The sequence below is a fragment of the Mobula hypostoma genome, chromosome 1, assembly GCF_963921235.1.
Source record: "Mobula hypostoma chromosome 1, sMobHyp1.1, whole genome shotgun sequence".
Classification (NCBI taxonomy): Eukaryota; Metazoa; Chordata; class Chondrichthyes; order Myliobatiformes; family Myliobatidae; genus Mobula; species Mobula hypostoma.
In genome coordinates this window covers 176,019,372-176,031,572 of record NC_086097.1, presented here as the reverse complement: position 1 = coordinate 176,031,572, position 12,201 = coordinate 176,019,372, and the positions used below count along the sequence as shown (strand labels likewise).

The window sequence follows — 12,201 nt, the reverse complement described above, 5'->3', positions numbered from 1 at the left end:
TTAAATAATAAAATAGAATTGATGGGCTGAGTGGCCACTGCTGGCTCTTAGTACACTTATATTCAAATAGCAAGTTCTGAAGATATTGGGCATTAGAATGGAATTAGTTTGTTATTTTTTGTTGTTGTTACATAGATACCAATAAATCGAAGTGGAAGTTTTGTTTCTGTGCCATCCAGACAGCTTATGTCTTGCATGATTGCATAAAGGTAGTCTAAACAGGAAATGGAATGCAGTTGATAGTGATGCAGATACAAACAAAGTGCACTACAGGGAAGGGCCGTGATGAGGTAGATAATGAGATCAAAATGTCATCACTTAGCCTATTTACTGTTTTCGCTTGTACTGAAGATACCGTGGAAAAGTTTGTCTTGCTGTTAATACAGCTCAAATGATTACGCAGTACATAGAATTAGAGCAAGGTAAAACAATGGGGTCCATTTAAGAGTCTGATAAGTGACATGGAAGCTGACCTCTCAAGCTTTTGCAGGAAACACCTGAGAAACATTCCATAATGAACAATAAAACAATTGATTGGAATCAAATGACCTTGTCACTCAGCACTGGGTGTGTCTACACCTGCGCCACTCCCCACACGTGCACTTCCTTCTCTGCCATCCGCCCCAGAGCAGTCCCAGAGTGCTACACCCTTGACATTCCTAACATCCTCTGTTCCTTAACGATTTACAAACTCTCTCCACTTGTCACGTTGACAAATTCAGTACTGTGCCAAAGTCTTAGGCACCCTAGCTATATATTTATGTGCCTAAGAGTTTTGCATTGTGCTGTACTCCGGGAGTAAATGCCACGAAAATTAGCTTTTTGTAGCAGCAGCATAGCACATTCCAAAACAAGACAGGCAAAGTTTACAACTTAAATAAGCAAAAATTATACATGTATAGCAGAATGAGCAACAAACTAAACTTAACAATACTAGTGCAAGTTGAGAGAGATAAAGACATATATTCTGAAGTAGTGTTGGGATTTCTCAGGTCACTTCAGGAACCAGCAGGCAGTGGTAAAGAAGCAGTCGTTGAAAATCAAGGTGTGGGTGTGTGCTGCCTCATGGCAGCAGTGAGAAGGTGATGGGCATCCTCGATGAAGAGTGTCACCTTCCTGGGGCATTGCTTCTTGATTCCTTGATGGTGGGGAGAGATGTACCCATGGTGGCTGAGTCCCACCACACTGTAGCATTCCTGGGCACTGGAGCTTTCATCATCAGCTGCCATGCTTTTATCTGTAGAAGTTTTAAGTCTGTAATCTGCTGCATCTCCTTGAACTTCCAAAAGCCTACGACTTTGATAGCTGTTGGTGAATCAACTAACAGGGGAATGATGATGTTAAATGAGACCTTGCGCTTTTTGACAAGGGAAATGGACCCGTTGGTTTTTCTTTGCTTGTGTTCTGCTCGTGGTTCACATGCTTTTCAGTCTTGACAGAGGGAGTGGAAGTCTTAGTGCAGCGACTAGAACAGAGGATGAAAGAGGGACCGACTGCTGAGGGCTGTCTGTTTATAGTTCTGTTTGGTGTCTCAGGCAGCACTCTATTGCTGCCTTCTATGAAAATGAGCCAGTGCATATCATTCATCAACACCAATAAAAGAAATAATTAATATATTGCTTTTTGAGGCTGCTCCTTGTATATACATGAACTATTACATTTTTTGTGTTACAGCATAACAAGTGTTGGTATTCAGATGGTGCTAGGATTAAGAGAAGTACTGACAAAAGAGATTGCATTTCTAATTGTGCAATTGGGTAGTACCTTTTGTCGTTAATTCACAATGTCAATACAATTCTTGACATCATAACTTTGCATTACAGTTGTTTATTTAATAAATTTTTCCATTGTACCATTCCAGGTGTGTTCTCAAACTGGACAATGCTGCAAGAAAATGTTTGCAAAACACCAGTTTGAGGCCATAGTTCCTCCAAAGCTGTTAAAGGGGAATGTTGTACTTAAAGGTAATGTTAATTGTAATAATTCTTGGTGTTAACTTGTGTTTATACCCTGGATGCAGGCCATTATAGGAAGGATGTAGAAGCTTAGGAAGGGATGCAGAAGAGATTTATCAGGATGCTGCCTGGATTCAGGGGTATGAGGTACAAGGAGAGGGTGGACAAATTTGTGACTGGTTTGGCAGAGGTAAGGGGAGACTTGGTAGAAGTTTATAAAATGGAGAGCCATAAATAGGGTAGTCAGTGAGACTCCTTTCTCCCGGGTGGAAGTGTCTAATACCATAGTGCATAGCTTTAAGCTGGGAGGGGTAATTTTGAGGGAGATGTGTGGGGTGAGTTGTTCTATAGAGGATGGTGGGTACCTGCAATGTGCTACCAGGGTAGGTGGTGGTAGAAGCAGAGGTAATGGAGGTGTTCAAGACGTACAGAGATGGTTGCATGAATATGCAAAGAATGGGGGGACATGGGCAGAAGTGATGAATTTAATTTAGCATCATGCTCTGCACAGATATTGTGGGCTAAAGGGCCTGACATGGCTGTACTGTTGAATGTTCTTCTTTACCACATTGAATGGCTGTTTTTGAAATTCCAGTGGAATTTTACCATTGTAATTTGGGAGACCACATCAGGATGCGTACCAATGATGTCAATTTTGGAATCCATTCTGATGGCAGGGTATATGCAACCCGTACCCAACACATCAAATCGAAGTATTACTTCCAAGTTGTGGCAAAGGACTTAAAGACGCATGAGAAATGGGAAGTTCCTATCCAGTTAGTGTCCTTTGCAAACCAATCAAAGACGGTAAGAGATACCAATTAATCAGGTTTATTTGCAAAGCATATACACTCTGAAAGCACAAGGACTTTTTCCCAGGGAAAGAGCGTCAAGAACTAGAGGGCATACATTTAAGATAAGAGGGGAAAGATTTAAAAGGGATCTGAGAGGCATACATGGAGGGTGGTGCATGGATGGAATCAGGTGCTATAGAAAGTGGGTAAGACTGGTGTAATAACAATAGGATAAGTATGTCGATAGGAAAGGATTAAAGGAATACGAGTGTAAACGTGGGCAAATTAGACGAGCGTAAGTAAGCCTCGTAGTCAACGATGGGGCTGTAGACCTGTTTCTAATTCTGTTTCTATGCAGTATGACTATGAATCTATGACTGTAAAACTGTACGTCCTCCAGTCTTGGTTACAGTGGGAATAGTGCTTGTGATCACACTTGGGTTCATGTTTTTTTTTGTTCTTTGTGTCTTTTGGAGTCATACATCACAGATACAAGCAAGCACCAAACTTCTAATCTGTAACACTACATGAACCACTTTTTAAAAATTTTCCCCTTCATTTCATCAAACACCTTCAATCCACCCCCCTCCTTCCTGATTTTATCAACTTGGGGACAATTTGCAGTAGCCAACTAACACTACTTTGGAATGTGGGAGGAAACCAGCACTTCCAGGAGTAACCTCACAGTAAAGGTGTGCAAACTCTGCACAGACAGCACTGAAAGTTAGGATCGAACCCTGGTCTCGGATGCCAGGAAGCCACTGTACCACATATGGTGAACCAGTGTGTCCCTGTGGCCAAAGATACAAAAGATATAGCATGTGCCTACCTCTGGTCTCAAGGACAACTTCTCTCCCACTATTAATAGACTCTGAAATGATAAGATGGACTCTCAACCTCATGATCTATCTTGTCATGACCTTGCCCCTTATTGTCTACCTGCACTACACTTTCTCTGTAAATGTAACACTTTATTCTGCATTAATATTCTGTTTCTCCTGTGCACTACCTCAATGCACCAATGTCACAAATTCAATTGTACCATCTCAGAGAAGTTTGGATGGGCACGCACATGGATGAGAGCTTTGGAATGTTACAGTCCTAATAGACCAGCTAGCACAGAGTAAGGGGGCTGAAGGGCCTATTTCTGTGCTGTAGTGCTCTGTTGCTACGATCTGTATGGATAGCTTACAAAATGGTTTTCCACTGGACCTCAGTACATACGATGATAAACAAATTTACCAACATACCATCTGAGAAGGAAGAAACCGTAGGGGTATAGATGAAAAGGGCAAGGTTTAAGATGCAGCTTCACCTTCACACTGGCACAAATGAGAACGTTCTGTGCTTCTGTAACATGCTTAATTCTGTTGCAGGTTTTGAAAACTGAGCATCCCAGAATCTATTTCCGAAAGGCTAACCATTTCAGACGACAGAAGAGAGAATGGATCATTCCACCACTCGACGTGAGGGAGCATGAGCCACCGCCGAACCACCCTATTGGTTCTGTAAGTCACAGGCAGAAGACAGACAAGCCTGTTACACCAGTCATCAACCTTCTCCACACCTCCCGCCCCCCACCACCATTCTGTCAGGCCACTCAGTCCGGAATCAGAGTCGCAGGAGGAATTTCTTCAGATGAATCTGTGGAATTCGATGGTGTTGATGGCTGTGGAGGCCAAGGTTACAGGGGGAAAGGGAGAAGAATTAGGTTGAGAGGGATAATAAATCAGCCATGATGGAATGGTGGAGCAGACTCAATGGGCCAAATACAGACATCCCACCCTGCAAAAACTCATTTCAGGGAGGTAGCACCATCAATTTGCGGGAGACTCCTGGAACTTCCGGGAGAGGTGGGATATCTGCAATAGAGTAGCTCCTTAGCAGCTAGCCAGCTAGTTTAAATAACGTTAGCCATGCTAATGAACGAATGACACATGTTAAACTCACCTCAACATGTCTTTTACAGTCTTAACCCACCATGGGCAATAGAAAAGTCACTGTTGCAAACAGTGCAGTGAGCAACACTGTCATTATTTTGACCCCTGTTAGGCAGGGGTACACTTTAGTGTAGTCTGGGGAGACGTACGTTTTATATTTTCTTTTTTTGAAACACTCTGCCATGGCGCGCTCTCTCTCTCTCTCTCTCGCTCAAGCTCTCTCTCTCTCGTGGTTGCTCTTGCGCTCTCTCTTGCTTTCTCTCACTCACTCTCAAAAAATTGATTTCCGTAATATTGCATATAATTTGCGGGCATCAGGGAGCCACTATTAATATGTGGGAGACTCCCGGAACTTCCAGGAGAGGTGGGATATCTGCAAATGGCTTAATTCTGCTCTGATGTCTTGTGGCCAAAATTTATTTTTTTGTGCCAATGGGGCTGTAACAAAAAAATAAAAACCATAAGTTCCAATAAACATAAAGTTTGGGAATAGGAACATCATGTTACACGTATATGAGTCATTGGTGAAACCTCACTTGGAGTACTTTGTACAGTTTTAGTCACCGTGTGCTAAGAATGACATTTATCAAGATGAAGAGAGTGCAGAGCTGATTTGCCAGGTTGCAGCCAGGACCAGAGGGCTTGAGTTACAGGGAAAGGTAGGATACACTGGATCTTTATTCCTTTGTGTGTAGGAAAATGAGAGGTGAGGACACAAAAGTTTATAAAATTGTGAGGGTATGGCTAAGGCAGATGGTGATAGCCTTTTCCCCGGGGCTGGGGAGTCCAAAGCTAGAGAGGGCGTAGATTCAGGAAGAAGGGTGAGAGGTCACCTCCTTACACAAAGGGTTCAGAACAGCTGGGATGAACTGGCAGAGGTGGATACAACTGGAACATTTGAGATGCATTTGGATAGGTATATGAAGGGTTAAGAGCCTTGTGTAGGTAACCGAAGCACCGGGAGGAAACCCACATGGTATCACCTGAGGTCAAGACTGATCCTGGGATAACTGGGTCTGTGAGGTAGCAGCTCTTGTAGCTGTACCTCTGAATCACCTCCCTCACACAATAAAATTTGCCTTGTGATGTTCCATTCAGTGCATTCCACAATTTGTAAAAATATTCCTTGTTGCCAGCAGTTGTGAAAGAGCCTCTGACAATGGAGCCTCCGTCTCCGCCGCATCTGCTCTCAGGATGAGGCTTTTCATTCCAGGACGAGGGAGATGTCCTCCTTTTTTAAACAAAGGGGCTTCCCTTCCTCCACCATCAACTCTGCTCTCAAACGCATCTCCCCCATTTCATGCACGTCTGCTCTCACTCCATCCTCCCGTCACCCCACTAGGAATAGGGTTCCCCTGGTCCTCACCTACCACCCCACCAGCCTCCGGGTCCAACGTATTATTCTCCGTAACTTCCACCACCTCCAACGGGATCCCACCACTAAGCACATCTTTCCCTCCCCCCCCCGCTTTCCACAGAGATCGCTCCCTACACGACTCCCTTGTCCATTCGTCCCCCCCATCCCTCCCCACTGATCTCCCTCCTGGCATTTATCCTTGTAAGCGGAACAAGTGATACACATGCCCTTATACTTCCTCCCTTACCACCATTTAGGGCCCCAGACAGTCCTTCCAGGTGAGCGACACTTCACCTGTGAGTCGGCTGGGGTGATATACCACGTCCGATGATGCCAATGTGGCCTTCTATATATTGGCGAGACCCGACGCAGACTGGGAGACCGCTTTGCTGAACACCTACGCTCTGTCCGCCAGAGAAAGCAGGATCTCCCAGTGGCCACACATTTTAATTCCACATCCCATTCCCATTCTGATATGTCTATCCACGGCCTCCTCTACTGTAAAGATGAAGCCACACTCAGGTTGGAGGAACAACACCTTATATTCCGTCTGGATAGCCTCCAACCTGATGGCATGAACGTCGACTTCTCTAACTTCCGCTAATGCCCCACCTCCCCCTCGTACCCCATCCGTTATTTATTTATATACACACATTCTTTCTCTCACTCTCCTTTTTCTCCCTCTGTTCCTCTGACTATACCCCTTGCCCATCCTCTGGGTTTCCCCCCCTCCCCCTTTTCCTTCTCCCCGGACCTCCTGTCCCATGATCCTCTCATATCCTTTTTGCCAATCACCTGTCCAGCTCTTGGCTCCATCCCTCCCCCTCCTGTCTTCTCCTATCATTTTGGATCTCCCCCTCCCCCTCCCACTTTCAAATCTCTTACTAACTCTTCCTTCAGTTAGTCCTGAAGAAGGGTCTCGGCCCAAAACGTCGACTGTACCTCTTCCTAGAGATGCTGCCTGGCCTGCTGCGTTCACCAGCAACTTTGATGTGTGTTGCTTGAATTTCCAGCATCTGCTGAATTCCTTGTGTTTACTCTGACAATGGTGCAAGTTTGCCACACTCTTGCACTCCCCCCATGTGTTCAGACTAAGCATAACGGTACACCCTTCCTCTGCCTCAACCACCACCACCACAGTCAGTGCCTGAAGGCCCAGGGCAATCCAGGTGGCAACTGTGGATGTCTATGATCAAGTCCAGAGCCAGGATGTCATGGAAGGGAACCAACAAATTTTCCTCTAGGCCACAACCCTCCTAATCCACCAAGCTGTGGAGCAGGCCATAAATCAGATAGGAGTCCAGAAGCTGGCTGAAGTCTATCTCAGAACTGATGCCAGCAGACTGTGCAAAAGGGGTTTTTGGACAGAAATCATGTAAAGTGGGATTGATATACATGGAGTGTGGCAATAGAGAAAGTAAGTAACTGGAATGATCCGGCAGAGAACATTGAATGTGGTGAGACCCTAGTACCAAGACCACCCACAGAGGAACATCTTTGGAGAGCCACAGCCTTTGACTAGAACAGAACAAAGGACCCAGCCGCCTCAGACAGTTGGCTTGCCACTGTTCTGACAGAGGGGACTTCTGCATGATTGTTCCTTCACTTCTGCTGGCCACAACAGACCAGTTGTTCCGCCGTCGGGACTCCACGTCGGACTCCTGCTTCGGAAACCGGATAACCAAGCTGACACTCAAATGGAAACAAACAAGTAGAAAAGTGGTGCAGAGTGTTATGAGCAGACTCCGCACAGAACAGGTGATCAATCCAAGTAGTTGACTTACAGTAAGACATAGCAAGGCCGCCTTCAGATCCTGGTTGGTCCTCGTGGTCTGCCGATTGGACTGGGGTGAAATCCCAATGAGACTGGCCATGGCTCCAATGACCTGACAGAGGGCTTCCAGAACCATTCAGTAAACTGAGGGGCTCGGTCAGAAACAAACTCCTGGGGAAAATGGTGCACTTTAAACATGTGATTGCTGACAGGGGTTCCCAACCCGGGGTCCGCAGAGCCCTCGGTTAATGACAGGGGTCCATGGCATAAAAACAAGTTGGGTAACTCTGAACTAAAGGAACCTTTGTTGGCTGAGCAAACTATCATGGAGAGAAACGCTCCAGTTTTGAACTAATTAACATTGAACACAGAACAGCACAGTAGCAGGTCCTTCCGTTCACAATGTTTGTTCCAAAAACAATGTCAAATTAAATTAGATCTCCTCTGCCTGTTCGTAATCCATATCCCTCCATTTCCTGTATATCTGTGTGTCTTATCTAACACACTCATAAACACCACTATCGTGTTTGCTTCTACAACCATCCCTGGCAACCCATCCCAGGCACCTATCACTCTGTAAAAACAAAACTTTGCCCCGCACATCTCCTTTAAACTTCCACCCTCTCATCGTAAGTGTTGTCCTCTAGTACTTCACGTTTATGATTATGAGGGCGGGGGGGGGAAGCTACTGGGTATGCTCCTCGCATTTTTATCAGGTCTTCCCTCAGCCACTGCTCCTGTGGGAGCAACCTTTCCTCTAATTAAGGCAGTATCCTGGTAAATTTATTGTGCCCTTTCCAAAGCTTCCACATTCTTCCTATAATGGGCTGACCAGAACTGGACATAATACTCCAAGGGCAGCTTAACCAAAACTTCATGCAGCAGCAAAGTGACTTTCTTATTCTTGTACTCAATGAAGGCAAGCATTCCTGTGTGTGTGCCTGTCTATGTATTCTATATGTCTGTGCCTGTGTATCTCTCAGTCTCTTTGTATACTGTACATATCTCTGTTTACTTGTCTGTCTGGATCTAAATGTGGCTGTGTGTTTCTATTTGCACGTCTTTCTGCTTTGTGTGTGTGTTCACGTGGGCTTGGAAGGTATTAGAATCATTGATTTTTTTTGTATGGGAGGGAACAGAACTTCAAGCACACAATGTGCTGATTTGGGGTAGCTATGCACTGGTGTGAGGGAAGAGGTTGTGAAGGGTAAGGAGGAAGAGATAGTTAACAAATTTGGATTTTACAAAATGTGAAAATGATACAATTCCTTTTCTGGTGGTCAATCATTCATATACTGTATTAACTGTAACAAATCTACTCTTTCTTTAGATTGCCTCTGACATTGATCGTGTTGGAAAATTGACCTACACAATCAGCGGCCCAGGGGCAGACAGGCCTCCAGTCGGCTTGTTTGTGATTGATCATCAAAATGGCGATTTAAATATCACAGGAGAAGTGGATCGTGAAAAAACTCCAAAGTTTACGGTAAGTTTCAATCACTGGGTCCTCCTCTGGAATAGGACTGCCTATATTGAATGTTAATCCTGGTCAAGTCCAGACGAAGTAGAGTTTATTGTCATATGCACAGTACATAAATGCCCAGGTGCAATGAAAAGCTTACAAAAGCATCATAGACTTGTAGCATCAGATGAGCATCATTCACGGAAAACATATGCAAGAAAGAAAACAATTACAACCATTGTTTTAAAAATCCGTTTTAGCGCAAAGTGGTCCTGGTGTTGCCGTACTGAAATACGATTAGGGTTGTGCTCATTGGTTCAAGAAGCAAATGGTTTAAGAGAAATTATTGCTCCTGAACCTGTTGCTGTGGAACCTCATGCTCTTGTACCTCCTGCATAATGGCCGCAAGAAACCTTCTAAGAAAGTAAAGGTGCCTGCCTGTAAAACCTCTTTAATGTGTCACATAATGTCAATGATTAACAATTCTCACTGGCTAGCCACGCCATTTCATAAAATCAAGAATCCTGGATCATGGTTCACTTTTGTCCAGATGAAAATGGACTTTAGAAAGAGAATTTTATTGTTGTTACTATTCCTAGCATCAGCTAGCCCAATGGGAAATGCCTTTGCATAGTACAATTTTATACAAGTGCAAGTTGCATTTATCTTGTAGAAATGGATGAGAAGTGAAACAGCAATGTTCTAAATTTGGCAACGGGGATTAGTACTTGGTTTATTATTGTCACGTGTACCAAGGTAAGATGAATATTTTTGCTTGGCATGCCATTCAGGTGGATCATTCAATATATAATATATTGAGGTAATACAAAATGGTTCAATTTAATATCAGAGTGTAAGCAGTATACAACCTGAAATTCTTACTCTTCACAGACATCCATAAAACAAAGAGAAAAGAGAATGCAGAATACGATGTGACAATTATAAAGTGCATTACAGGTATACAATAAGGTGGCAGGGGCCTTGACAAGGCAGATTGAGATCAAGAGTTCATCTTTATTATACTGGGAATCCATTCAAGAGTTTGATAACGGGTAAAAAGCTGTCCTGTTTGTTCTCATGCATTTGGATCTCCTGTCTGATGGGGTAGGGAAAAGTCTATGATTATGTTAGCTACTTTCGAAAGGCAGTGAGAAATATAGACAATCAGTGGTCGGTGTTCATGATGGACTGGGTTATATCTGCAATTTCTTGCAGTCTTGGGCAGGACAGATGCCGTACCAAGCTGTGATGCATCTGGATAGGATGCTTTCCATGGTATATCTGTAATCGTTGGGTCATTAGGGACATACTAACTTCCCTTGGCTTCCTGAGGAAATAGTGACACTCGTGCACTTTCTTAGTTATAGAATCTGCAGGGTTGGGCCAAGGGAAGCTATTGGTGATATTTACACCTTCGAAACTGCAGCTCACAACCAGCTCTGTCTCAGCATTAATGACACAGATGGGATCAGTACTCAGTCCTGCCTCCTGAAGTTAATGACCAGTTCTTCTGTCTTGTTTTGCCTTTTCTTTGTATCTGAGGTTCATGGAGGAAAAACTTGAAGAAAATATAGTATTTGTTTAATATTGTCACGTGTGTGGGGAGATATTGTAATATTGTCACATGGGGGGAGGTATTGCAGTATTGTCACATGGGGAGAGGTATTGTAGTATTGTCACATAGGGGAGGTATTGTAGTATTGTCACATGGGGGAGATATTGTAGTATTGTCACATGGGGGAGGTATTGTAGTATTGTCACATGGGGGAGGTATTGCAGTATTGTCACATAGGGGAGGTATTGTAGTATTGTCACATGGGGGAGATATTGTAGTATTGTCACATGGGGGAGGTATTGCATTATTGTCACATGGGGGAGATATTGTAGTATTGTCACATGGGGGAGGTATTGCAGTATTGTCACATGGGGGAGGTATTGTAGTATTGTCACATGGGGGAGATATTGTGATATTGTCATATGGGAAGGTATTGTCACATGGGGAGAAGTATTGTAGTATTGTCATATGGGGGGGAGGGGGAGACTGGGGCTGAGGGGAAAAAATGAATCCACCATGATGAAATGGCAGAGCAGTCTCGATGGGCCAAATGGCCTAATTCTGTTCCTATATCTTATGGTCTTATTACCACTCATGAGGCTGCTATTATAATGGAGAAGACTGAGTATAATGGTAAATCAGGAATCCATGGGTGTGAAAATAATGAACTGTGGCTTGGTGACTAGCAGCACCATATTAGGTTGTGTTGTAGGGCATTCAGCACATTGCAAGCTCCCCCTAATAGCAATATAATTATATTAAGATAAGCCTTGCATTCACAACTGCAAGGCCAGATTCAGCTTTAACACTATCTACAAGTTTGCAAATAACAAAATGACACAATGAGCCAGAGAACAAGAGGGAGGTAGAAGGATTAGTAAACAGTGTCATGATAACAATCTTCTCCTCAATGTCAGCGAAATGAGAGGTGGTCTTTGACTTCAGAAAGGAGGTTAGTGCAGGAGCTCCTATCTCCAGAGGTCTAAAGGCTGAAAGTTCCCAGGAGTGAATATCATCGAAAGCCTGTACTGACCCAGCCACACAAATATCACACCAAGAAAGCTAACCAATGCCTCAAACTCCTCTAAGATACTATAATAATTGGTCATCACTTGGTATGGTGACTACTCTGCCCAAGACTTCAGAAACTGCAGAGATTTGTTGACACTGCTCAGCATATCATGAAAACTACACCTCCATCCACAGACTCTGTCTACATTTCTCGCAGCTTTGGTAAAGCCACCAACATAATCAAACACGCTGGGCATTCTCTTTTCTCTCCCCTCCCATCAGGCAGAAGGTGCAAAAGTCTGCAAGTATATATCACCAGGCTCAAATAAGTGAAAATCTCAGATGCAGGAAAT

The 12,201-nt window shown here is 43.9% G+C and overlaps 1 protein-coding gene across 1 annotated transcript in view; it reads left to right on the top strand.

Annotated features, from left to right (window-relative positions):
- The window catches only part of LOC134352750 (desmoglein-2-like), a 72,641-nt gene that overhangs the window by 23,232 nt on the left and 37,208 nt on the right, over nucleotides 1–12,201 (top strand). The window contains exons 2-5 of the mRNA XM_063060179.1: nucleotides 1,862–1,964; nucleotides 2,551–2,762; nucleotides 4,126–4,257; nucleotides 9,151–9,306. Of these exons, the coding sequence (XP_062916249.1) occupies nucleotides 1,862–1,964; nucleotides 2,551–2,762; nucleotides 4,126–4,257; nucleotides 9,151–9,306 (603 nt within the window). The remainder of the gene's footprint in view (nucleotides 1–1,861; nucleotides 1,965–2,550; nucleotides 2,763–4,125; nucleotides 4,258–9,150; nucleotides 9,307–12,201) is intronic.